Source organism: Strix uralensis, chromosome 17 (assembly GCF_047716275.1).
Source record: "Strix uralensis isolate ZFMK-TIS-50842 chromosome 17, bStrUra1, whole genome shotgun sequence".
In the NCBI taxonomy this organism is placed as follows: domain Eukaryota; kingdom Metazoa; phylum Chordata; class Aves; order Strigiformes; family Strigidae; genus Strix; species Strix uralensis.
The window spans coordinates 8,378,484-8,406,222 of NC_133988.1; the positions used below are offsets into that span (position 1 = coordinate 8,378,484).

At 38.1% G+C, this 27,739-nt stretch overlaps 1 protein-coding gene across 2 annotated transcripts in view; it reads right to left on the reverse strand.

The window, feature by feature from the left end:
- Positions 1–2,330: 2,330 nt before the first annotated feature.
- HIRA (histone cell cycle regulator) overlaps positions 2,331–27,739 on the reverse strand; it is a 39,284-nt gene continuing 13,875 nt past the window's right edge. The window contains exons 7-25 of one of the 2 annotated variants that reach the window (XM_074887786.1): positions 27,200–27,360; positions 26,145–26,312; positions 25,506–25,619; positions 23,694–23,764; positions 19,848–19,953; positions 19,034–19,261; positions 18,144–18,229; positions 17,598–17,792; positions 16,018–16,188; positions 14,289–14,493; positions 13,419–13,523; positions 12,471–12,619; positions 11,132–11,293; positions 10,306–10,364; positions 9,187–9,292; positions 7,270–7,392; positions 5,897–6,060; positions 3,829–3,917; positions 2,331–3,246 (exon numbers count right to left, since the gene is read on the reverse strand). In XM_074887786.1, coding sequence (XP_074743887.1) covers positions 3,130–3,246; positions 3,829–3,917; positions 5,897–6,060; positions 7,270–7,392; positions 9,187–9,292; positions 10,306–10,364; positions 11,132–11,293; positions 12,471–12,619; positions 13,419–13,523; positions 14,289–14,493; positions 16,018–16,188; positions 17,598–17,792; positions 18,144–18,229; positions 19,034–19,261; positions 19,848–19,953; positions 23,694–23,764; positions 25,506–25,619; positions 26,145–26,312; positions 27,200–27,360 — 2,579 coding nt within the window. In that variant the 3' untranslated portion in view covers positions 2,331–3,129. The remainder of the gene's footprint in view (positions 3,247–3,828; positions 3,918–5,896; positions 6,061–7,269; positions 7,393–9,186; positions 9,293–10,305; positions 10,365–11,131; positions 11,294–12,470; positions 12,620–13,418; positions 13,524–14,288; positions 14,494–16,017; positions 16,189–17,597; positions 17,793–18,143; positions 18,230–19,033; positions 19,262–19,847; positions 19,954–23,693; positions 23,765–25,505; positions 25,620–26,144; positions 26,313–27,199; positions 27,361–27,739) is intronic. The other variant, XM_074887787.1, reaches the window with a different exon arrangement.

The following is a 27,739-nucleotide window of genomic DNA, read 5'->3' on the forward strand; positions in this document are numbered from 1 at the left end:
CGGCGGCGAAAGGCCGCGCCGCGGAAACATGGGCGGCGGGCGGCGTTCCGGGGCCGGGCCGGCCCGAGCGCGGCGGGAAGCGCGGGAAGGGCTGCGCGGCCTTTCGGCTGGCTGAAGAGGAGGCTGTGCCCCGGGGCTTGGCGCCCTGCTAAATCTAATTTTATTTCAGCTTTTGCTGCGGCTCCGGTCGGGTCGTCCCTCACCGGCGTCAGGGGTCGCCGGGGAAGCCCTGAGGGGCTTCTGGTGGGTGTTTTCTGCCCAGGTTGCCTAGCGAGAGCGTCAGCTCCCCTCAGTGACATCCCCCATTCCTCCGTCCGAACCGTTAACTGATAAACGCTCCTCCGTTCAAACGCTGCCCGTGCTCCCGCACTGAAAGCGTTCCTTGCTGGTTTGGCTGCAGGCTTCCTTTTGATGATGCAATACAGCCTTAAACAGAGTTTTCATAGCCCTTGTCTGAAAAAAGGTGGTGACTGTAAGCAGAAAATGCTAAAATATCCAATTTAAATGTATTTTGTTGCGTGGAATTTAAACTTGTAATATTCCTGGTCTGCCAGGCAGTGACAGAACCTCCCAAGAAAAAGCGGATAGAAAAACTTACATAGCGTTAATATGGAGACAGCTCTTCATAAAAAGTATTTCAGCATCTCTTTGAAGACTTAATGACAAAGAACTTACTTTCCCTTAGCTAGTTACCTCTAAATCCTATTAAACAGCATTCATTACAAGGGTGGTATGACAGCACAAGGCTGAACAGAGAATGGCCCAAATCCAAACATCTTGCCTTTAGCAGGAGGAAACAGCCACTTGTCTCAGCACTTTATCAAACACCTCCAAAACTATCCATGCTTGTTTGTTCTTTCTTCATTAAACCATCAACCTTGCAGCTGCCTACACGGAATGGTTGAGAGGCAAAATCCATGGAAGCTGACAGCCAGACTCCCACTGACTGTACCAGCCTTTGACCAGACCCACCTTTTCCCCAGGACATGGCATCTATCTCCTCTTTTAATCATTTCTGTGGGTTGCTTGCCTGCGTACACGAGTGCAACCTGATGGGAGTTGTAGAGGTCCCTGCTCATTGCAGGGGTTTGGACTAGATGACCTTTAAAGGTCCCTTCCAACCCAAACTTTCTGTGATTCTATGATTCTATTCTCTGAGGAATGTAACGCCTGTTCCCATGAGTGTAGACTAATTGGCAGTAGCATATGAATCATTCATAGCACTACCACGACAGGTTGTCACAGTACTATTAAACTTTTTGGACTAGAGGTCAGGGAAGTTGGGTGGCTCTCCTTATCACCTTCATTTTCCCCATCAGGTACAGCCGTGCTGCTGCTACATTTCCCACTGCTTGTTGAAAACTCACTGATGCCATACTGAAGAATAGCTGCTAAGTCACATTTTTATTGCTCTTCAAGACACTTCAGCCAGTGTGCAGATGAGACTGTTGTACAAAGAAGTAATCTGGTGTCCGTCGGGTCTGGTGATTGAATACGGGAAGCAACAAACCCCCACATTTAGAGGGTTAAAGAATACATCCCTCTCTAGGATCCTGACAACCATGTAACTGCAGGAATGCCTCTCTGAAGAGGGTCAGTCCTCTTCAGCCAAAGTCCACAATAGGACAGCTAGTCATTGTCCTGGCTAAGGATGAAGGATATTGTTTGTTTCTGCTAGAAGTTTAGGGGAGAAACTGCCCTTTTATGAGAGTTTAAATACATTTCAATACTTACACAAAACCATCTTGAAGTAAGGCAATAAATTGAGGCACACCTGAATAGTAGGTCCTGGAAAGAACCAACACACACACTTGCTTCCTTCGCAGCACCAAGCATTCTTTGGGGAGGAAAACAAGTCGATTGATTTGGTTTCAGTGCAATTCCAAAACCACTCCACAGGTGAACTGCTGCCAGGGCACCAGTGCTACGTTGTTATTACAAAACGCCACACAAAGGAGCATGGCCATAACTGCACAAAGCTCGTTTCTTGCTGCAGCGCTGACCACTTTCGGCAGTGGTCGGGGAGCCCATTTTGCTTTGTGTTGCCTGAGATAATGGGTATTCCCACACAGCTCCTGCTCCTTCTGCTGAGATGTGGCTTCAAGAGAAAATGTTGTAGCTGCTCTAGGCAGATCACATGTACTTGTCTGATCATGCTTTCAGAAGAAAGATGACCCAGACGGTATTTATTTCTAGACATGTTAACATGATTCAGCCTGCATTGACATTTCTGGAGATTCCTGTGCCCTTTGTAATAATTCAAGACCATGGTTTTGCTTTTTGTTTTTTAAACCAATGCAATGTTCATTTATTTTTGTACTTACAAAAAGAGCCACCCCCATTGTGTCCCTCCCCCTCCCCCCAAAATGCCTTTTACAAACATTTAAAAATTAAAAACCAGATGATGACATGTTAATTTGGTAGAATTATTTTGAAACATAGCTTTTGTAATTAGAGTTCCATTTCCTACAAGATGACTTCGTAGAGATAGCCTGATTATCGGCCAAATAAAATTCCATATTACAAGTTAGCAAATTCTAGTACAAAAATAGTCCATGTGTTAGAACAGCCTCTTATTATTATTATTATATTCACAGGAAAGAGTCTATTGGCTGCATAATACCTTAATATTTATGAAATTTCTTTTTACGTGGCTCATTCATCTAATTTAATATAGTGTTGAGCCTCAATAAATCCTCAGGCAAAAACCCTAAACAGGGTTAAATATGCTGTTCAGTGTACTCTGAAGTACTGTGCTTTTCACAGGACATCCAAGAAACCCCACAAACAGTTCTCAGCTAGTTTTGATATTAAAATGAGATCCAGATCCAAAAGGACCCCCCTGAAGTACATATCCACGACTTTCCATGGAAACAGAGGCCACAGCTTCGATGGTTAAGTTTCACTTTGGAAACGGTCTAGCTCATCCACTCATCATTTTCACGAATCCACTGGTGAGCTTCTTTAAAAACTAAAGCAGGTCACTCCTGAAGCATCTGGGACCCTTACGGCACTGCCCTCTTCAGGAGTGTCCCTACTGACCGGGCTCTCGCTCCTCTTCTGTCTCTGGTTAATGCTGTTCAGCAGTTTCTCTCGGACCAGGCCCCGCAGGGAAAATCTGGGGAAATGCTACTTGTCTCTCAAGATGTCTAGCTGCTCTTGATATTCTGTGAAAAGCCTCTGGAAGCGGAGGTTCTGTCCAATAACAGGAAGAAGCTCTTTCAATAGTTCTCTCTTTCGTAAACCCTGCACAAAAACCACAAAAGCATCCTCAGAATGTATTACTTGGTATCATCAATATATTCCATAGAGCTGTTTAAGATTCATGCCCTTGTTCCTGCCTGGAAAGATCTCTGTATTTCATGTTCTTACTCTGTTTACATGACTCCCAGAATAAAAACTGTCTTTACACTTATATACTCCTGAAGGTGCAGCCTCTGCAGTTACAGACTCCAGGCGTGATTCTGAGAAGGGAAGACATTTCATTGGCATGTCACTACTTCAAAAGAGCTGTCTGAAGAATGTGGAGACCTGAACATGCAGCTCTGCTCCATCTGCGTGATACTCAAGACAGCACCAGAGTTGAGACTGTGGCAATAAGCATTTGTCTACAGTTTCACACAAAATGAATACAAGTGCAATGGGAGGAAGCCTGCTTATGAGATCAGAGCAGAGTATGGAAAGGGTTCCAGGGTCAGCAAAAATAAGACAAGATTGCTTTTTTGCCCCTAAGTTTAACCGTATTTTAAGTTCTATTGTCTATCCGTGTCCTGTAATTTTCATGGTGAACTCTTCCTCATTCTTTGTTAAACCATTATCAGGACTTACCATAACTGTTGATTCCCACTGACTTCCAGCTGAGTAATGGACTGGACCCAGTAAATCCTTGCATAATTCTCGCAAACGATATTCAAACCCTGAATGTTACCAGAAATAAAATCACATTCATAAGCATTTCGCTATATAGAACCTCTCCACAATGTAACCGACAACATTCAAGAAAGAGTTACAAATATCTACAATAAAGCCCAAACCATTGATTTCTGAAGTAGTATATTATTCTTTTGACAGCAAATCTTTGGAAAGATAAGATGATTTGTGAAGGATTTACTTCAGAGTTCTGAAGGGTTTTATTTTAAGTTCTCAAAACCAAAAACACTACTAAAGATGATCTACAATAGGGAGAAAAATTGAAGTAGTTACTTCAGTTTGTTTTAAGAGCTGCCCTGATCTCGGTTACTCCCTTCTTGCCACATAAAGATACCAGCTTTTAAAAAACCAAAACATTGGAAAACTGACAGTCTTCAACAGCCAGAGAACTAATACAAAAGAGAGATCACAAGAGTTGGAAAGCCACAACATGAAAACCAGTGAAGGAGAAAAGTTGTTAGTTTGCATTTAATAGCAATATATGAATTTGGAAAACTGGAGTCAGCAGTAAAAAAAAAAACAAACAAAAAATGAAAAAACAACCAGACATCTTCTGAAACATTAAAATATCACTAAACTAGAAGAGATCTCTCAAACCCTTAGCAAAAGAGCTTATAACAAAATTAAAATGGATCCATTAATATGCACGAGTTAAAAAAAAAAAAAAGTAAAACAAAACCTTTAATAAAACCACACACAGTTTCCAGGCCAGCTTTATCCACTCAAATATGAGAGAGGGGAATTCTCTTGCAAGTACAAAGTCATCTGTTCAAGAGTAACTTGCCAATCAAGGTATGATAGATTGAATATTTTGATGGACTAGAATTCACTAAACATTGAAATCATGATAGGAATAAAGGGTCAATAATGCACGTATGGCAAAGCAGAATTTGCAGTGACATCCAGTGTATACACACACGCGAGGCAGTGACATTTGTGCAGTACAAGATGAACCCTGCACACACAATAGAGAGGTTCTCAATTAGTGAAGACTTTTAAAATTATAACTCTTTAACATATGACCCAAGATGAACATTTTAATTTCCACTGGGGAAGGACAGAAAGAATCATATGAAGTTCACCAAGCTCTCTTGTTAAAAAAGGTAGGGGTCAAAAGGCAAGTATTAATGAGCTCAATTTTAATTCTGACAACACCTATTTGGTGGCCTAACACAAACCATTTCCCTCCCTCTGTGTAAAATAATCATGCATGGTGAGGAATAAGGCTGAATTAATACAATGAGAACTACTAAGTTTGGAATGCAGACAAGCAGAGATACAACAGAGATCTTTAGAATCCAAGAAGCATAAAGTCAGTTGATTAACCTTGTTTAACATAATAGCATAGAGATATAGTGTTTTCAAATATAAAATAGACACAAGCACCCTTTCTTGTGGGTTTCTTTCCTCACAGAATTTAACCTGTGGAGCTCATCAATACAGGCTGGTGAAATTTTAGAACGTAAAAGAAGTATAAAGTGCAAGTAACACAAGCAAATCCCCTGTAGTTTAATGTGCTGTGGTACAAAGTGTCAGAGACTGAGCAACCCTTCTATTTCACATCAGGCAGCAATCATCATCTGGCTGAGGAACATTACGTATTTTACAAGGTGCTGCTGGTTCTTCTGAAACATCTGTAGTTGCTGACACATAATATATATGATACGCCTGACACATCACTGGACTTTTTTACAATGCAATTCCTATTACTGAAGTCCGCAGATGGCACTGTTTCCCCAGACCATGATCTGTTCAGTGTGTCAAAATAGGATTCCTGAGTACTGAGCACTACAGGAAGCAAATGCACTTCAGCAGTTTGTTTTGGTTTTAAGTAAACACTGAGTCCAGAAGCCAAGTGCTAAAAGGAGAACGTTAAGTGCAATCACACATATACATGACATGTATAGAGTGTTTCTTAAAAGTCCATCAGAGCTGCAAAGAAGTAACACATCATGGCAGGTCTCACCTTCATTAACTAGGTACCGTGCATAGATAAGGAGCCAGTGGCGATATTCGTGACTGGATTGTAACATAAGTGCTGCTGCTATCTGGTTCTCCAGGTATGCAAGTGTTGTTTCTTGTTGCACTAAATGAGGCATGGAGAACAATCTTGCAGCTTGCCTTCCTGAACTACAAAACCAAAAAATTAACATGCTAGCCATAAAATCAGATACTAGTTTAAGAAATACATATTTTCAGAGTACAAGCTATTCTACACTTATCTTTCAGAGGCACCTAGTGCTTCCAGAGTTCAAGCTTTTGATGACAAAGGCAGCACTTCACAGCAAACTTCCCTCACACTGGACCATTTACACGTATCAAGGTCCACGGAGGGTTTTCTGCCTCCTGTTCTTTTTCTCTTCCTTTCATCTGTCTTCTCTTTAAAAACACATGCTTATCAGTGACCAAGTGCTCCTAAATGTTTATAGGTAATTAAGATGAGTGCCTTTACCTTTCTTTGCCTCTCACAGGTGAAAGTCACAAACAAACACAAGATGTAAAGTTATCCTAAAGCATTGAAAGTATTTCTTGAAAATAAATGTATTGTCATAAGAAAACTAACTTGGAAAAAGTAACCAATGATTTCCTTTTTGAAAAAAACACTAATTTTCAGTCTGGTATTTTCTCTCTCTCAAAAAGAGTGTTGTTTGCTTGGATTTCAAATATTTTTCCTATTAATTCCCCTCACACCCCCAAGAAAACAGCAATAAAAATCTTAAAATTCTATACAGTTTCTCTCACCAAAAAATTTAAACTCAGATGTGAAGGACAGAAATAGTACAGAAATCTGCCTGGGAAATCTAATTCAAATCAAGGTGAAGATGGGCTATTAAATTACCTACAGGAATCTGCTCTGGCTCACACAGTTCCCTGGTGGTATTTTCAGATGTTAAAAATACGCATTAGATGACTAATCACTCAACTTTCTCAAAGACTTTATTAAATAGATCCCTTGAGGACAACTAACTACTCAAAATTTGTAGGTCTACTTCAGAAAGCTGGTAAACTAAAAATTAATATGTAAAATCTAAGAAATTCAGTTTAGCTAATCAAAATATTACCTGTACAGAATTGTCAAATACTTTACCCACCCAATAAAGGGAAGCCTTAAAATGATTAAGTTTAGAGCATGCTTTCCTGCCCCCCAGACAAATGTCAAAACAACATTAAGGTACAGACTATACTTGTGCAAAGGTGTAAAACACCACTGTATGAGCTACTTATAATTTCAGAGCTATTAGCATCTTAAGAATTAACTCACTGATTCAAGCACATGAATAAATAATAGGATAAAAAGAAGACAAACATGCTGATCAAATGAAGCAAGTAAGTGCGTACTTTGATGTTCGTCCCTGTATAACAGCTAAGGGCCCAGAACACAGCATGGCTTCTTGGGATGGTAAACTATTCCTGAAGTCTGCACATTGTGCTAGAGAGTCCTGTTTGTCAGAAACAAGATTCCTGAAAAAAGCAAACGAACAAAAAACAAGTTTGAAGAGAGTAGGCAGTGTATCAGGGGATCCAGCTCTGTTCTGCCTCAAAGCCTGACTTCTATTTTCACAGATAACCAAAAAAATATCACCGAGGTGTTCAAGAATTCCACGGACCCCAACTGTTTCCACTCCATGTCCAAATTCTTCTTGTGCTGTCATAGAAATGTCCCTCCCACCCCCAAAGCCCACAACACTAATTGTATAATACAATTCAGCATTAGTTTTGAAGGAAATGAACTTTCTACTTGTCATTTTACATCTAATAAGAAGTCATGCCCCAGAACGAAGACTGGAGTGAATGCAGATAATGACTTTCTCATTAAGAACTTAATTTCATCTCATGCCAGGTCCCCCCACCCACCAGACAAGTCATCACAGATCACACACATTGACAATCTTTCCCACACATTACAGCTATTCCTTCCTATGGAGGGAGTTGACAGTTATAGCTGGCATTTCCACAGCTAATCAACGATATAATTTTCACTGGTTTGAGATGCCAAGGGAATCACTGGCTTAAACCAACGCCAAGTTTAGACCTCCAGACAGCTCAGAGGTAAAATGGCACAAATATTTCCCAGTAAATACCCTTTACTGCTTTAGCATGTTTAAATTTGTATGATGACTAAAGGGGTTGCTCTTTTGTGTATTTCCAAAGCTGTGGTACAAAATAAGAAGTGACAACAAATTCAGAATTATGGCTGAGAGCCTGTCCCCTGCTTATTGACTGGGAAATTTCTGCATAATTTCTTAATTTATCTAAAGAACAAATAAGGTGTTTTTTCTTTTCCAAAGGATTCACATCAAGTAGTTGACTAATAACAATTATTCTAAGTAGGAGTTAAAACAATAAGCCCTTTCATCAAGCACGCTCATTACACTAAGTACGACAATTATATTAAGACTGCAACATATTTTTTCCTCTTAGAAAGACAACACAATCTCTTTTGGAAAGACACTGTAAATAGTCATGGGAATTTTTTAATAGGAACTTATGCCTCGACAGAAGTAAGAGAATCCATGGGGAAAGCCTATCCGACACCCAGTAAGGCACAGACTCTTACCCAGCCTCTCCTTGTGTTTAGGACATCAGTCATGACTCTTCCATGGGAATTCTCTGAGGTATAATGTTTTCTTCCCTCCTCCCCTACCTGACTTACTATCTTCATTAAACTTTTACATCGTGGAGACAAAGAGCTCTTTTCAAACTTGACTGGTCATCAGATCAAAAAAAATATTAAGGAGTGATGGGGACTGACAAAGTCAGTCACATACACATTCAGGATGGGAGTGCATAGGTCTTATTTTCTCTGGAAACCGAGCACAATTATTTTAACATGTCTGAACTCCCAACAAAACTCTGAATATTGTTTTGACAAATTTTCCAGAACCGCATTCTTTTATATAAAAAAAGTAAATTGTAAGGCTAGATTATCTTTATTCATTGTCAACTGCTTGACAGATTCAACTGATGTACATCAGCAAAAGTATATATAGGTGTCTGTTAATAAATCAAAGAGTATGTACCGTGTAGGAGAAAGTAAGCTGTAGTTTATAACTTTTAAAATTTATTTTAAACATAACAAATCATAAGGATATAGTAGACTAAAGCCTAGACATATAATAGTGAACGAAAGCAATCCCAAGTCTGGCATGTGATCCTACTCAGACTAACCTTCAAAATATGGAGTGAAACAGTAAATCAGAATACACGTCAGCAGTTCAGCTAAATTGTAAAAGCAGGAAATAATATGTAACTTACCATGTAGACAGAGAAGGATTAAAACAGTATGCCTTTCCATCAGACATGCTCATTACAGGTATACCATGCTGAGTCAGCAAGATCTGAGAGACAGTTGCATCACTTCCTACAAGTCAAATCAGACCAAAGTATTTCTTTTGGAGTCTTGCATAACATTAATAATGGTAAAAAATGCTATCCACCATTAATTAACAGTCATAGCAACCCACTGAAAAAGGTTCAGTCAATGTTATTCTCAAGCACTGATAGGAAGGTCAGGACACAAGATAAGGATGGTAAGCACCAGGCTTAGTGCAGCAGCATTACAATCACTCTTTTGCAAAATACGTTATCAATCTTGATGCTGCAATTTATACAGAACATGGCCTTAATTGGAAACTTCTCCATATCTAGGGGCAATCTTCAGCAATTCTGCCGTGTCTTCTGTAACCCAAGAGTCTTCATCTGTCTTTTTCCCATTAAGTTACAATTCTGAAAAGAAGGACTTAAAGTGTGCTCTCCAAGAACATAGTATATACGTGGGATAGCTGGAGTCTCTCATTTCCCAGCATATTCCAGACCCAGGGTTTGTGCATGTAACTTCTAATGAAGACATTTGCAAACTGCTAGTACAACTACTTCTCCATGTAGTTTTGATTAGTACTGTATGAATTAAAGCTAAAATAGAAGCCAATATGCTCTGAGACACTGCTTTTTTGATAATTTGTTTTGTGACAGATATTGGCAATGATACAAACTGAAAATTTTAAAATAACCGATTGGAAGATAATCAGTTGGTTTTCATTGTTAAGATAACAAACATGCAAAGTACACACAGAGAAATTGCTGTAATAGCAGATTTACATTAAATATTTATTTTGTGATTTTCACAACACTGAATTTTCACATTCAGAAGCAAGTCAGAATACAATAAGCTACAGAATCTTGTACAAGTCTGTTATCTGCTGATATTATTAACTAAGTTATTTCTACAGTATTTCAACTTTCCTTTATTACGCAAGAACAAAGGAAAATTTTTTCAGGCTTTTGGGGTTTTGTATCATTTCAGCATATTCATAAATAGCACTAAACAGTACAGGTGGGCTCAAAGGTTGGTAACTAAATGACCCCTTTTATTACCTGAAAATATTGTTTGCAAAGACTCGTCTCTAACAATGGCTGTCTGCTTGTGAACATCCCTGAAAAAGACAAAAGGACAAGTCTGCAGTTTACAAACAACTGAAAGCTCCAGATTTGTTTAACAAATGCACTTCTTCAATATTCATGACAAATTGGGGGGGGGTGTTGAGTTTGGTTGGAGTTTTTTTGTTTGTTTTGACATTTTCTTCATTGCTCCAACAAAATTATTTTGGCAGACTCAAACCCCTTATGGCAAGACAGAAGTCAATAGCAGAGAACAACTTTTATGGCTCTTTATCAGGAAACCTCATTACAGCTAAGCAAACAGTAAGGATCCAAATAACTCCTTTAGGAGCTCTGACTTGCATAAAACATTAGATTAAATTCAACCGCTGTAAACAAGTTACTGCAGTTTTTATCTTGGTATCTTGAAGATGGCTAGAGTACTTCTAACTCTGAAACTCATGTACTTTATTGGTTAGGTATGATGGAAGATGGAATTATCCTTATTTCTCCTACCTGCCTCCCCCAATCCATTCCATATACATGACAAGCCTATTCTAGGGAGGTTGTTTAAACTAGTAACTTCTAGCTGATCCTTTATCTTCCTTCTAGAAACAAATTCAGTATTATGGACTGTCCTAGAACAGAGAAGAAACAGGATTCAAGTCCTACCCAGTTAACTCTTCATGTTGTACCCAAAAGTGGACTTGTGTTCAGGCCTGATGTGGTTTAAGTCTAAGTTTCAACAGCAATACATTGACACAATTGAAGTCACCTATAAAAATCAGCCCAGTCAGCTGCTGCAGCCTAACATGGCACTTACCAAACAGAGAGCGTAGCAGCAGTGGTGAGAGCCATGATGTAAGAACCTGTGCAATGCAGGGTGGAAATAGGTGTATTCAATATTATAGGAGGAAGAAGGCGACGACCACAAGCTGAAAATACTGACAATGTTCGTTTCTCACAGGCTACACTTACAATCTCACTAAAAAAAAACAAACAAAAAGAAACATTTACAATTTGTCAAATGTGAGTAGCATAAAACCACACTGATTTCTTAAGTTAACATACAACTTGCACTAATTCCCCAAAAGGTAACTATTGCAGCTTTTAAAAAACTCCTTGGTATCAAGAAGAAACGTCAAAAACTAGTCAGATTTTTAATATACATATATTTTTTATATATATACATATATATAATCTGTGTGTGTACATATATACATACACAGGTACATTCCATGCCTCCCTAATTTGATTATAACTATGATAGTCTAAGGAGATGGGCAAGAGAAGGTTTGCAGGCAAAGACAGTATCTTGTGTTAGACTAAGGGGCCTAGCTGGAAATATCACTAAAGCTTTTGAGTATATACAAGCTCTTCTTCAGGCCTGTACTTGTATTTAGATTTAAAATCTGCTTCTTTTTTGGACCTGGACACAGCTCAGGCTTCAGAAATATACTTTCAGTTTAAACTCTGAGGTTGGAACTAAGCAAAGTTGAGAAAAATAAAGATTAAAAATAGCAAAAGACTCAGGAAAATACTTCTACATCTCAAAACATCCTGTTTCAAATGTTTAATTCTTCAATATCTAGCACTTGAACAACTGTCACTTACCATGATTTAGTCAACTTTAACGAAGAAATTTAAAGGAGAAATGTAAATATATAAGAAAATAGTTGTAACTGGCTAATGAGAATCTGTGATGATTTAAAACTGCATAGAGCTAATACTTGGAGTGAAACTGGTCTTAAGACTAAGAGCAGTATATATTTTTATCCACAAAACATGTATTATGAAAGATTGTGTAAAAATTACAGTGGGGGGATGATAAAACCAACAATAGCAGTCGACAACAGAAAGAAGTCAGAATCCCTACAAAAAACTCCACAGGGTAAGAGTTTAAAAAGCATCAGTGTATTAGACCAGGTTAGGTGGAGGAGAAATAGGACGTCTTGAGCCAAGCACGAAGAATCACAAAAATCCCTAACAGAAGTGGATCCAGTTAACCAACTTTTCTAAATAAGTAGATTAAAATACCTACTCTACTTATTTGTAAATATGTGGGTTTAGGCATAATTAACTTCCTGTAAAGTGCACTTCTGTGCCCCTAAAAATGTATTCTGGCCTTCAGGATCCTCCTTCTTCAAAATATACACTCTTACCAGCTTCCTGCCGCAGTGAGAATTCGACTGGTGAGGACCGTCTCCCATTCCTTTCCTTCTCGATTACACTTTAACCTGCTCAGCTTTGAACCTCCCACTGTGGTCATTTCATTCTCCACTTCAAGGTACATTGATGGATCTGAACTTACCTGAAATACAGTAAAATAGAATACTTTTTGGAAAAGGAAAAGAACTACTCAAAAAAGCAGCAACAACCATTAGATCCAAAACAATGTCGTCTTTGAAGAACAGATTTAAGTATGGCATTCTCTGTTTAAAGTGGCTTCAAGATATACTGTGAGACTTGAAAAGAAGCAGACCTCTGAAAAATCAGTCTTGGCTAGAACACCAAGAATTTCTCTGTATTTGGAGCATAAGAATAAAGAAAGGTTGTGCTAGTCTGCTTCATAATTAGGGGCACCAGATCAAGTCTAGATGTGCCCAGTCTCCCTATAATCTTGCAATTAGAACCAGACTACCACAGCCTAAATACGCAGAAAAATTATTTCATAAATACCTAAAGCAATACTACTTGCCAGTCTCTTTGGATGTAGAGTACCTCCAGAGAGCTCTCAGAAAATACTTGGTTTTCTCTTCAGCAGTGTACTACCAACACAACTGTAATAACAATGCAGCGGTTACTCCTGTTGAATACTCTTAACTTTACAACACACTTTGGTTAACCAGGAGGAGGGACTGATGAACCAGAGGTATTCCTCTTCAAAGTTTAGCTAGTTCAGAAGTGTCCTATTTTTAGCTGATTTGTCATTAACTTTTCTCATATAGACATATTCTTAGAAGCTGAAGTAGACCATCTTGCTTGCTTGAACAAATACACATATTCAAATGTTAATTTATCAAAGGATCTGAATAATTGAAGAATATAAATATATATATAATCCTGCATTTTTTTAAAGTATTAAACTTTTTTCCCTATAGTCCACTTACTTGCAAAGTAAATGATTTCTGTGGGATTGGGGTTGGCAGTTTAAGTGCTAATGCTGGTGCAGAGATGCAAGCAGCATCCTTCTCAGAAGCCAGTGTAGCTGGGGACTGGAAAAAAAAAATAATTGCAAAAGTAGTTAAATTTTTCCATGAAAAAAAGTTAAAACCAAAGATCTTATAGATTGATTTGAAAGAGACTTTTTTTTAAAAAATTCCAAATAATGCCAATTTCAATGTTAATCTTTTTCCAATTAATTGTATAAATAAAAGTTTTTTAATATAGCTTCTAAGAATTAAAAAATCCCAAACAAACTAGATGTGGTCTTTTTTTTTTTTTTAATAACACCCCTCCTTTTAAACTCAACTAATTAATGGAAATTCTGGTATATTGCATGGAAAAGCTAAGCTCTGAATACTGAAAACAGAGGGATCTATATGACCTAAAATTATAGAAACTCTAATGCAACTTACTATTTCACAGTTCCTAGGGAACTCATAACCATTTAAGTCATTGTATCCAAGTCACTCTCTTGTGCTTGGGTGACTCTCCATCAGAGAACACCAAAAACTGATGGCATTTCATTTTATTCTACACAGTTGTTTGGCAGGCTATCAATACTTAGCATGCTGGTACAGTTCAGTAGGTAGCTGCATATTTATATAAAGGATGGACACATTTGCAACACCATGTGCATCTACTTTTTATAATCTTAAATTTTAAAAAGAGTAAGTTTAAAGACAAGGAAGAGGAATGGCTAAAAATTCTGAGGGACTAACACTACTTGTGTTTCCCTGACCTGATGAAACAAGTCAACATGGAACTGACTTTATTAAATGAACATTGAAAGACACAATGAATCTTGTTTATTTCACCTGAACAGTTAAAGTTACTGGTACAAGTCTGGAGTCTTTTCGAGGCCTTCCTTTTTTCTTCTTTTCTACCGTTTCTCCCTCAAGTTCCAGTTTCCGTTTGGGTGCACTGAGTGGTTTAGCAGCTGGAATCTTCTCTTCACTGTCACTGCTGCTCTCCAGAATATCCTTGGGCTTACTGTCTTTAATTAAATTCTGATCCTTCAGCCTGAGCAAGTAAGAAAAAAATTGCACATTTTATATAAGCTGATTCCAAAAGCTGCCACATATCCTACACACTGCATTCTTATAGGTAAGAAAATATATTCTTAGCCTTGTTTGAGCGTTATTTCAAAATGCACAAAGGCAAGAGGAGGAAGCCGAAGAGGTATGGCAAATCCTCTGCAAATGTACAATGTGCAAGATATACATAAGCTGATCAGACATACTCTCTCCTTTAAAAAAATTAATCAAACTAGCAGTTAGCAACTGGATAAACCTGTAAATAACAACTTTATTTTAGCATTCAATTTCAATTACAATCAGATCTCTTTCCCTGGGTTGATTCAAATAATTCAGCGCTCTGTGAGATGCAAGAGTAGTTCATCTTTTCCCCTCCAATGGACATTACACTTTCTGCTTACTCATGCAGAACTGCATTTGTCATTCTGTTGTCTATCCCCAAAAGTTGTCCTATTCAGTTCTGACTACTGTAAGTAAGATGCATATCTGCAAACCATACAAATGACCTCACTGTTCCATTTTCCATTTCAGGAATACAATATAACTAAAGATGACAAAGTACAAACCCCTGTGAACTCTTTTCTTAACCATTATACCCTAAAATAGGTCATTTAATCATACTCTTCCCATTCCTTCCAATAGCTGGTTAATTCACAACAACATTTTGCCACTTATTCCATAACCACTCGGCTTCCTAGAAATATCTTGCATAATCCAAACCTTTTTTCTTTGGCATCTGAATTATGCCAAACAATACACTTTTATCCATACTTTACTGACACATGAGAAGCAATTATGAGAGTATTTTAATACATCTTTCTTCTGCATCGTATGGTTAAACCCTTTGACATAAAAATGAGGTACTTCGTAAAAACACATTTTATTGATAGTAAGTTGGGCAACTACATACTTCTTTCTCAAGACTGCTATTTTTTCTATTGTTTGTTTTGGTGAAGGAGGAATACTTATGCCATAACACCGTATGTCACAAAACCAAAGGCTTTCTTCTTTTTTTTTTTTTTAAATCATCTGGATCCAGAGCCAAAACCCCTTAAAATCAAAGCGTCTTCTCTGCATGCCTTCAAGGCATAAAACTGAAATATAACTGCAGCTATTATGATGATAGGCTGTCTGCAGACATGTATGGTAATTTATCTTGAAGTAAATCTCACTCTTGTACAGAGATGCAGGCTGGTTATTTTTGTCTTCTTAGAAGCACAGATGCATGCAGCCACACATGGAGGCACATGCACACACAGCCTCTTGCAAGAATAGTTTTAACTCAAAGTACTTCGAAGAGTCTGTTTGAACCCAAATGCCAGAGACAAACGTACAAAGGGATAACACCAGCAAAGAATTTACCTATTTGTAGCTGCCCGCTTCCTTCCAGTTGTGGAAGAGACCCAAAAGAATTTCTAGAGTGCCAGCACCATGACATCCACACCACAGAGAATCAGCATTTTAACTCTCTCTATTACTACCATTTTTGTCTCCCCAGGCTATGTCTTACCTGTCCACAACAGTCTGATTTGTATTTGTTACAACAGCAGTCCCTGAGGTGGCTTTGGATCGTTCTGTAAATCTAGAATCAAATGCTCTCATAGGTTCAATCTTGGATGGAGTTGTCAATACAGAGGAAGACGATGCAGGAGGAGCAGTTGAGGCAGAGGTAGCATTTACACTGTCAATAACAGAGACAGGAAAACAAGGATTGAGAGAAGTCTAGTACTGGTAGCCTACATTGCTCATAACAACTAGCTAGCATTCATTATATTGGCTACAAACCATTGAAAACCTTTCACTCAAGTACATACATGAATTATGATATGCTTTTTCCCTTTTATGCATCAGTATCTTGCTAGCTTTGACTACTCTCAAAAGCTGTTTATGATACATCTCAGAGCTAAGAGCTTCATGTAGCCACATGGATATATCTAGATCAAAAGAGCTTAATTCATTCATTATGTATTTTTAATTCAGGAATGAAATAATAGTTTCAGCTGGTACTTACGTACCCAAAGGGAAAGGATCACTATTTTAAATGATGACTGGGGTTCCCTGTTTTAGGCCTTGTTCAAGTTACCAAATACTTTCCATTACAAGATTATAGTCCACTGTTTATCAACCAATTTGTGCCAAAACAATTCATGCCAGGTTTTGATTTTGTTGTTGAAGAATCCAAACTAATTATTAGGCCTTTCCAAGCATAACTCTAAGGCAAAGGAATGTGTTTTCCCCACACTAAAGCATTCCAGGGATCTATTATTTGAATAGCTGTTTACTTTAGAGATTTTTCAATTCATTCGGAGAATGGATTGAAAGAAAGAATTCCTCTAAGATAACTGGTTTGTAGTAAAAAGCTGTTAGAAGTCCAGTTTCCAAAGGAAAGGACACTTAATAGTTTCATCTGTCAATCATTTCTCATAGTGTACCCACTCATTTTTTAATCTGTGGCCAATTTAAACTAAATCTGATGGAGTGGTAAAGGTTCCAATGACACTGTGCTCTTACAAATGCTTTAAAGAACACACCGAGGAGAAGAAACCAAGTCAGTGATACCACTGAGGGAAAAGCAAGTAAAATTTAGTTGTTCCATAATTAATTTGAAAGACACACTCGCCAATCAGCATATGTGCATTGACAAGTCAATGTCACCATGCTCTGATGGGGTTGTTATACAGGGAAGAAGTATTACCATGTTTGAAGACAGGAGATCTACAGGACAGAGGACAGAATTTGATGGAAAACAGACTTCATTACTTCCACTGCTGGAAAACCTTCTATTATTTACTAATAGCAACCCAGTAATCTATAAGCAAGTCAATTTGTTAGAGCATTAGCAATCAATTGCATACCTCATTGCATTGAAGTTTATTTCCAGAACTATGCATATGGATTTATTCATTACTGATTTATCACTATTTAAAGTAACCAAATACTAATAAAATCTTGGTGTTTTCAGGAATGTTAGATTCTTGAAGTTTTGCAGTAAGGAAAGCACTTTAATAACTGCTTGATTACAGAACTGTAAACAAGAATTAAAAACTAAACAGAGTCATATAAGTGAAAAACAAAACTGCAAATACTGACCCATCTTTATTGGCTGCATCATCTGTTGGTTTTATACTGGCTGCTGTTGGCTCTACAGAAGGCTTTGAAGTATTAAGGGAATTTGCTGCGTTAGAATCTAATGACATGAGCTGCTGGTTACTTTGAGAAGACAACATTGAGCCAGACAGCGATCCAGATATTGGGATGCTATTGAAAAATGCTGTAGAAAAATCCCTAAGCAAAAAGACAAACAAAAAATACATTTCTCAAAAACACTTTAAAATTACTCTTCTTCAATTTTTTTTAACTATTTATTCCATTCTTCCCTTTTCCACATGTGGATACTCGTATATAACCTATTGTTTGTCACACACAAAGGATGCTAAAGCCAGCATTAATGTAGATATGAACCTGCAATACAGTATTGTTCACTCATCTATAATGGTAGATAATGACAGTCTTATTTATTACAAGTGAGATCTTATAGCTATGAAAACATAAGTTGGATTCTGTAAGTATTCACAAGGTACTTCCAGCAAGTGCAAAAAGGTAAAGAAGGACTTTAAAGACAACTTCCAAACGTACCCAGTGTCCAGCTGAGCTATGCAGAGAGGCGTGATCCTTCTCCGACCATCTGCTGTTCGTGTTTCAACTTGTTTTTTTAAGAGATTCTGTTGGGAAATATATTTCATTTTAATTTCTGATAAATAGGAAATGCTTTTTTTTTTTTTAACTGGCAAGAATAGGTTTATTAGTTGAAAAATGTTCATCAAAAATCTGTTAAAGAATTTTTTCCCCTTACTGTCTTCAAATCATACTATTATTGCATAAATAGAATCAAGCTACATTTTTATTAATACAAGTGTATTTTAATACCACAATTTTTTTTTTACCAATAGCAGGTGTTTTTTAAGTAGAAGTTCATATACTACAAAGTACTACAGAATTCTGATTACTGCTCTCAGGCTGTATCATAACATACATTCTTTTTAAACGCACACGTTTCCAATTCTGGATCTATCCATTTGTAGAAGAGACACTTGTGGAGTATGTAATCCGCTCTCCACATTAGAGTCAAGTCTGAAACATTCTCATCTGTGTGCACTGAATCCCTCATTAAACGTTGTGTTCTGTGTTTAGGAGAGACTTAAATAATGCTTTCCACCTCCTCCATTGAGAGACTGAAGCACAGTTCTAAAGTTTGACTGTTACTAGCTACCTTTGGTTTCCTTTCTGCAGACCAAGAATTTAGCACCCATCATAGAAATATCCACCACTTTTTCCACACAGTCTTACTTGTGCTTAAAAGCATTTTAACTTTTCAGCAAGTCCCAGTAACGTAAACTGGACCATTCGTGGGTTGAAAGGTGCCATTCACCACAAATAAGGAAGCAGAAACTGGTTTTATCATATGCAGTTTGATATTTATCAGCTTACTACTTGACACCATAAAGGGACTATCCAAGAACACCTACCTTTCTAATGTCCTCCAAACTCTCCCCATTCACCATGCTTGCCACTTTGGGAGCCGCTGTCGCAGTCCCAGATGCTTCCCTAATTGATGCATTTTTCTGCTCCACCTGCTGCTGTTGCTGTCTCTGTTGATACTTGAGCATCTCTGGGTTCTCAATAATGGTGGTAGACAACTGAGCTTCAGTCATTATAGCTAGGCTTTTACCATAGGTGGACTGATGAATGTTGCTCTGTAGGCATTAAAAATGTATCACACAAAAAAAGTGGCTACAACTGCTAGCATGACATCACTAATTATAACGTTTGGAATCACACAAATCTAATGGAATCCATAAAATGCAAATGCCCTCTGTATCCTTTATACACTACAGATTTTTTTCTTCCTTTACATTTTCAGCTGACACTAAATCAATATGTAAAATAATTGGAATTCAAAGCCTTAGTTGCTAATAGCAATGAGAGGAAAAAACAGCCAACAGCAATCAGTTTAAAAAGACTTGCATATATGCAAGTCAAAGAGTAATTTTAAAGTGTTTTGAAGCACCCACTCCTTGTTTCCTTAGCCAAATAATTACTTCAAATGTATAATGATGTGTAAGCAAGTGGATGTTTTCCAAATAGACTTTCTTTCCAGAATAGAAAGTAATATCACAAATTCATTTCTTGACTACTCTTTTTTAATGATTTGTAGACGAGAACACATTTTTCTGCAATATGGAAATCAGTCACTACATACTGCTATAAATAGTCCAATATTTTAATTGAATCAATACATCCCTTAAATATGATTACAAATTCTCTGAGTGCTTACTGTACCTTTTCCTCCTCGCTGAGCGGATCTCCAAGTTCATCCTGGGAAAAGTCCAAAAATGCTACTGATCCATCCATGGAACACACCAGGATACCGAGTCCATTAAGGGTCCTGAAGGAAATAAAGGTCCATCTTTGTTTTCAATCTCTTTAATTGATGCAAAGGGGCAATACAATGAATTGTTCAGTAGAAAGCATAAGATTTATTATCACAACAACTACTGACAGAACCAAAGAAGTGGGACAGCAAGGAGATAGGGTGATGGAGAGCAGCAGTCCGTGTGCCAGTATTCCTTTGGAGATTGCACACAGAAAGTTGGCATTAGAGCAATACACCTACTCATGGCACTATGAGCACCATGAAAACCTTTATGTAGGGGTAAAAGAGAATAGTGTTCACAATGAACAATGAGAGAAAATTACAAATATATTTGCTTCACAAGACGTACAAAATTTTTGTGCTAATGTAGCTGGGTGAAGAAAGAGGCCTTCAGCAGATAAGCAATCGATACACTTCTTTTAAGGCCCTATAAACTGCTGCTTGGGGCCCATGGAGGATGAAGCTTCATCATGCGTGGGAAACAGTAACAGATAGTCCATTCCTATAAAGAGCTCACAGTCCAAATAAACAAAATAGGAAGGAGAAGGGATAAGACTCTCTTGAGAGAAGCTCTATATGTTGGGTAAATGCATCTTCTCCATCACCTGAAGCAACAGCAATAAAAAGAAAGCAAGATGTGCATCTGAGCAGTCCAAAAATCTCTGTACTGTTGCAGAAGGTGGCAAAGCTGAACGACACGAGCGTGCGGACCACACCTGAACAAGACCTAAAGAGTCCATGGCAATATCGGGATAAGATTGTGAAGCTATAATAGCACAGGAATGTATATAAATTATAGAGGCTGTTAATATGTTTTGGAGGGCTTTAAGGACTTTGTTTAGCCACTTAAAAGTAGTTGTTCATGATAAAGCAGAACTCGTAGCTTGCTTAACATTTTTGCTTAACGTTGACCTGTTCTCTGATTGGAGGAATGAGATTGGGAAAGCCCCAGAACCAGTTTGGGCCAGGAAAAGGAGACGTAGTAACCACTGGCCTAAAAAACAGGAAAGAGAAAAAACCCGCCTAGGACAAGAAAAAGGACCCAATAAGAGAGAAGATGATCCCAGACCCGAATATGACTATTGGAGCAGACTATGGTGTGAGGGGCGGGAACTGAGATTGTAAGGGTATAACTGCCCAGGAAGGTCAGTGTGTGGGGTCCCTTTCCAGAGGCCCCCAGCTTGGGCTGGTTTGTGCACCACAGACAGAATGAATTATGCTTTTTATTTTGAAGGCCCTGATTCTGCTTTGGGGAACCTAGGGTTGAGCCGGAGGGAAGCAGCAGCACCTGCAGGTACGTGTGTGTGTGTGTGTGAGGAGTTGCAAGGGGCACCCGCTGGCTCACAGGAGTCGTTCGCTGCAAAGGGACTCCAGTCCTCCCAGTTCAAGACTCGGGTGGTGTGGGTGCGACTCCTTGATTGGTGTGTGAATGCTCAGGCAGTGGCTTCTCCCTTAACAGTACCAGGCAAGAACATATGTTTGATTCTGTTATTGTTCATTATTTGGGTATTTAAGCAAACTGCACATGTTCTTGTATGTGGGGATATATTGTAACACTCTCCTGGAGGTCTCAAAAGGTTTTCTTGGTAGGAGAGAGAGAGAGAGAGGAGAAATTATACATTCTACTCTTAACGGAATGATAACCTTCCATATATAAGCTATTACTGCACATTTGAAAAAAATATTTAATGAGCTTTGACTACTAACCCAGTAACTTCCAGTTATAGAGCTCACAGAGACAGCAACATAGTGGTTTGCAGAGACTTGTTACAGACAACAGAAGAGGAAAGGGAAACAGTCAGAACTCTGAAGTCCTATCCAAACTACTCCAGCAAGGCTTAAAAATATATTACATACATCATGGCTACAGGTGTTTGAAAACGTCTCTTTTCGTGGTGGCTGATAGCATCGCATCCAGAGAAGTTAGCCTCAGCACCATGCAACTAGGTTAATCAACACTACTCCAAGTTAGAAAATGATAAAATCTTGAGAGTTTTCTGCTTGCTTAGCAGACAAAATTGCTGAGCTCCTATTGACCTCTGGATCCAAGCAATTGTTCCATGAAAACATAACCATGTTCAGATACTATGATGATGGATCCAAGTCTAAAATTCTAGAACAGAAACGAGAGAGCTGTAACAATATAATAGTATCAGATTTCTCTGAATTTACTCAGTCTGTTTTCAGAGTGGAGCACGTTCCTGGGAACATTCCACATTACTGACATTTTAGCCATACATTTCAATTTGTAAACAGGATATAAAATAACAAGCTTCCTGATGATACTTAGTCTCTCAAATATCCCACAAAACCATTTCCTCAGAAATGGCAAAATGTTAACCAGCTATTACTCCCAATGACTTTATGCCATGAAAAATGTGCAAATTGCAGATGGAGAAATAAAAAACACTACAGGAAAACAAAATATTCCAAGCTATTGTACTACAACAATAGCAGCACTTCTCATGAAATATTCCACTTACTGGCTTTCTAGCCTGAATCTGTTAATGAAAGAAAAAAGTTTTGGTTTTGAAAACTTTTTATCGTGCTTCACTAAGCTTCATGGCAAAATCTACATGGCACAGGAAGTTACACAATTGTAAGCTTTAAAATTTAGAGCATAAAACCACTACGATTGTTACATCTATTAAGGTAGAATTTCAAAAGTTAGGAAGTGCTAGAATTAAGACAACCTATGTAATTACCTGTGTGCCCATCATGAAAAAAATAGTAGTGTTTTCTTGTACAGAACCCTTAACTCTGTAAATCACCTGAAGCATAGGTGCAGAGTATTTTTTTTTAATACCATTTACTGAGTGCTCTCATGGTTATTTCTCCCTTATTATCCAAGTCTTGCAGTGAATAAAGAACTATTAACTTCTGCATTTTTATGGCCAGGCCTTAGAAAGAAAGCAGGAGAGGAGAGAGTACCACTAACTGCAGAAAGAGGAAAACAAGATTTGGGAGAGTAAACTGCTGGGGAAGTGGGTTGTCCAACCCAAATCACTAAAGATGTCCTGTGGTCTCTTGGGGAAGCTCAGCACTTGCCCTTCTGCTATGTCCTGTGGTTGGAGGATGGGGTGTGGTTGCCTGTAGCAGGTTCATTATCACTTCAGTGAGACTTGCTACATGATCAGCCTCTGGGACTCTTCAACACAGAGAAATTTGCACCCTTCAACATGGTGCTGCAACAACACGGTATAGCTACATTTTTACTAAAAACAAAAGCTATTGCATTTACTTTTTTTATATATGAAAAACCTTGAGGCAATGCAAATGATGAGTGAATAGTGCATATGTGTGTGTATAAATGAGTATGTATAAAACATTAAAAAAAAGGACTTTTGCTTTTGGTTTATTGTGTCCTTACGCATTTGGCCTAGAATTTGCCATAACTGTACAGTGCAATAACTTTTCATAGATGTAATGTACATAAAACTCACCAAGTCATGTTATAAAAGACCAATTCTATGAAAAAACTTCAGAGAATCAAAACAACTAGGAACTCATTCCACAGATATTTTACTGCATCATGTTCTAAATACATTAGTTTTTATTCAGTTTCAGTGTTACACAATCTCAGGTGACTACACACTAGTTGCTAATGTTACTATCAAAGATGTTGCAGCAGAACCAAAACCTTCAGGAACCAATTACTTGTGTTCCAACAGCTACAATCTGTACTGTTTTAAGGAATTTCCACTTGATAGCAACACTTTGGCTTTTGCAACAAACAGCAGAAATCAACTTACCAGGAGATGTCCATGATAGACTTGTCAAACAGCTCATGTATGACAACTAAAGGTCGTTTCAGACACGTGAGCTTAAAACAGAAGAAACAACACTCAGAAATGTAGCAATTCTACGCTACCACAGATGCTACCACAGATATTACCACACTAACACTTTCCCAGAGTCTAACAACTTTCACCAAACAAGATCTGCCCAGGAGACAGCTGTATGCCTGGTGGTGTATCTGAAGCACCTACTTACCCATTCCATTACTGGCACAGAAAAGCTTTGGAGAAAAATAGCTGACGTTCAACCCTCCCCTCCTTTCTGAAACACAGACTGAATTTCTTAACCACCTTCGCCTTTACATCACAGTCAGAGAACACTCTCTACCACTCAAAAAGTAATTCCGCAAATGCTGAAGACAGCTTCTATTCTAAGCTTTACTGAGATAAGGATGTTGCAAACTGCCAGCACAAGAGGAAGGCAGAAAACAGATTAGGTTTCCATGTCCTCACTCAGACTACTCTACCAAGAGCAAAGGGAATTTGACTCACAATTATCCTTAAAGAGGATTCCTCTACACTTATAAATCAGCTTAGTAATAAAGAACTGAATATGAAAATTCCTGGTAACATTCTGAATCAGGCATTCTAAGCTCTTTAATGTTAAATCAATGGACTTAGTATCTACAGTATATAGTATAACTGAAATGAAACGGAAGTCAATGTGGTCTAAGATGTTTCATGCTCATAGGTTCACAGATGTGGTGTAGTAGTCATCTTCAGCAGTTATTTCTTTTATGTTTCCGTAGGTCTGTGTTGTATACATACCTATTAAGCTTTTCAAGGCAAAGACTGTCTACAACTTTGCATATCTATAATACCTAGTATAACCTCAACAGGCACCCTAAACAAAATCATAGTATAATTAGAAAGTAAAATATACTGAGAGTGATACTTTGATATGGGTATGCACTGGTAGCATTGCCAGAAACAGATTTAGTGTTATGCATTTAGCGATTGATGGATAAATATCACGCTGGAATCTATAAATAGTAGACTGCAGTTAGCAATTGGTGTGTGCTGGCACATGTTCTCATCACAAAGCTTTACAAATCAGTTAAATTTATTCTCTGTCCTCTGCAGTTGCCAAACAACCTGTCTTACATTTATAAATGTAAGAATAGCTACTCTTCTTTTAGCCAGAGTAACAATTTTAGTGTAGATTTTAAAGTAAAACCCAAACTAGATATTGAAAACTTGAAAGTATACTTAAAAAGCTCATTCATTTCCACATTCCTTTCCATAGCAAAGACAGAAGCCAGGTATTGAAGTCAGAACAAAGCAGAAAGATGAGCTGTATATATGCTCAGAAACAGCTATGCTGTGCCTGCTATATTCTCCTCGTACCCATAAAAGCAAGACTAACAAAGCTAGACTCTAAGAGGGATTAATGGATAGGTGGGCTAAACATGGAGAAACGGTAAAGTCTTTTTCTTAAGACACTCACATGGAGAACAAGTAAAAGACATAGGAAGAAAATAGGGCTGAATTATGTTTATTAACTGTGGTAACACACCATTTCCCATAACAGTTCCTCCCCCTTACCAGGGCAACATACTCTGCCACTGGCTTCTAGCTGCTTTGGCTTTGGAAAAGTGAATACCAATCCACTTCCTTCCCCCCAGCTAATCCTGTAACAACAGAGAGAAAAAAAACTAAACATGAATCTAAATATAAGACCTAGTGCTGTACACGTGACCTTTGTGCTAAACCCCCAAGTTATCCAAATGACCACATCAGTTCAAAGGCGGCAAACAAACCACTCACCCAGACAGAAAGAGATCGATCCTTACTACCAACAGCACAACAGCAGTAGGGACAGCTTGACTTGGTGGAGCTCCCATTCTTTTGTTTCTTCTTGAAGATTTTTGGATTGAATTTCTGAACAAGAGATGCCCCAAATTTTATTACAGTAATTACATTTTAGTAGGAGATCTGCTTTAAAAGCAAGTTTTCCACTTAAGAGTGAAAAAGAAACATTTCATAGAAACAAAGTCCCTAACCAGACTCCATAAGATCACTGACAAAGGTCGCATATGCTTTCTTAAGGGGCTTTCTGAATGCCTTAACAGGAATGGCAAATAATATTAATTTTACTAGTGATCAGGAAGCCACTAGAAACCTAAGTCACTTTAATCAAGTCACTTAACAGCTAACAAAGCTAGTGTTTGGCATTCCTAACATGCTCCTGTACTCCTCCTTATCTTGTTCATCTATGTCCACCTCCCTTATCACAAAAGCAAACTGCTTCCAACACGTAAACTTGATATTTTTTAATCACCGCCATGTGTTTGCTTTACTAATCCTGACACCTATATTCACCTCTTGTCCCATTTATGCATAAAATTATCAAAAAGCACATATTAGAAGTTTTACTTCAGGGATAAATTACTATCACTCACTCACCACTACTGTAACTGCTTTCCGATGCCCTACAAAATCCATGTTGGTTTTCCATCCATCTCTCTCAATGATCTGAGCAGTAGGTCCAGAATTATTCATGGCATGAGCAGAAACAAGATAGTGACCATCAGGTGACCAGCTAAGACGCAACACATGAGTTGTCCCTCCACACTGACAAAAAAAACCATACTCGAGTTTTAAAAGTGTTTGGCAAACAAAAGATTTTTAATACAAAGTATTTAAATTTCAGATTTAGGGAATATGATTACAAAGTAAGTTTTTTGTGAATATAGAAGAATGACATTACATACAATTCTTAGCACTTCAGCCATGTTTATACAGGTGATCTACTGTAACTTATGAAGCCCTACCAGAAGGGGGAAAAAGCAACCAAGAGAACTTTTATAAAGGAAACAAGATGTAAGTCTTTTTGGATACCGTACACTCAGTATCTTGTTAGTGACAAGGCTGCAGCATACCAACTGCTAATGAGACTTCAGCTTGCAACACCAGCTCACACATGAACTAGGTGTTTATGGTCTATTATGAAGAATAATTGCACTAATCACAATACTGTAAGATGAATGCAAAGCACTCCACTCGCTAAGCACCAGCTTCTGTCCCCAGAAATTTGATCTCTTGATCAGTGCCATCACATAAAAGCCCTATGATGCCAGACCAAAGATCCCTCCTAAGTACTTATCTCAGTTCCGATAGTGGCCAATAGAAGATGCATACGGAAGAACGTAAGAACAATGTAATTAGTGTGTCAATATTTCCTTGGAATAACCTCTCCACTTCCAGGAATTTACTTAAGTGTTTACATAACCTGTGTAAACATTTGGCATCCATAACATTCAATGGCAATGAAAGTCTCAATTTAATCACATGTGTGAGAAAGTAGCTCTTCCCCCACCACCACCTTTTAAACCTGCCACCTGATACTTCATTTGATTTGACACTGTTAAATTAACTAATGTTTGTACAGAATCAGAGTTATTATAATTTTCATTCATTTGATAGGAATTTGCTTTGAATAGCCACACATTCTGAAATACCTCATCAAAGGGTTTTGTGATGCTGGTTTCCAGCTGCCAGTCCATGGTCCGCCACACCTTCAAACTCCGATCGTCAGCCTGAGAGGCAATATATTTTCCAACAGGATCCCAGGTCAGCCCTTTCACCAAGCCAGAATGCCCCTTCAAAGTGGCAAGAATTTCTGTGCACGCAAAAATTGAGAACAGAGAGTAGTTACTGATATCTCCTTTAGGACAGACTTTTGAGGAGATTCACAGGATCTTTTTGAAACAACATATTAAATGTAACTTCCTTTAATGTACAAACAACAACATATCAACCAAACTGGAACCTGTACTTCAGCTAAGAATGATATAAAAAAAGGGGTAAAGAGAACTCTGGCCAGAATAAGGGGTGCAAAACTCTTTATAAGAAATAGGTGAGAGCAGGAAGACCAGCAGAGCCCAGGCACTTCAGAACAGCACTTTCAAGCTATGGAAAGCAGCAGTTTAACTGGAACTTGTTAAACATTTACCTTCTCCTCCGCACCCAAAGATTATCACAACAAATTCAGCTTTGTG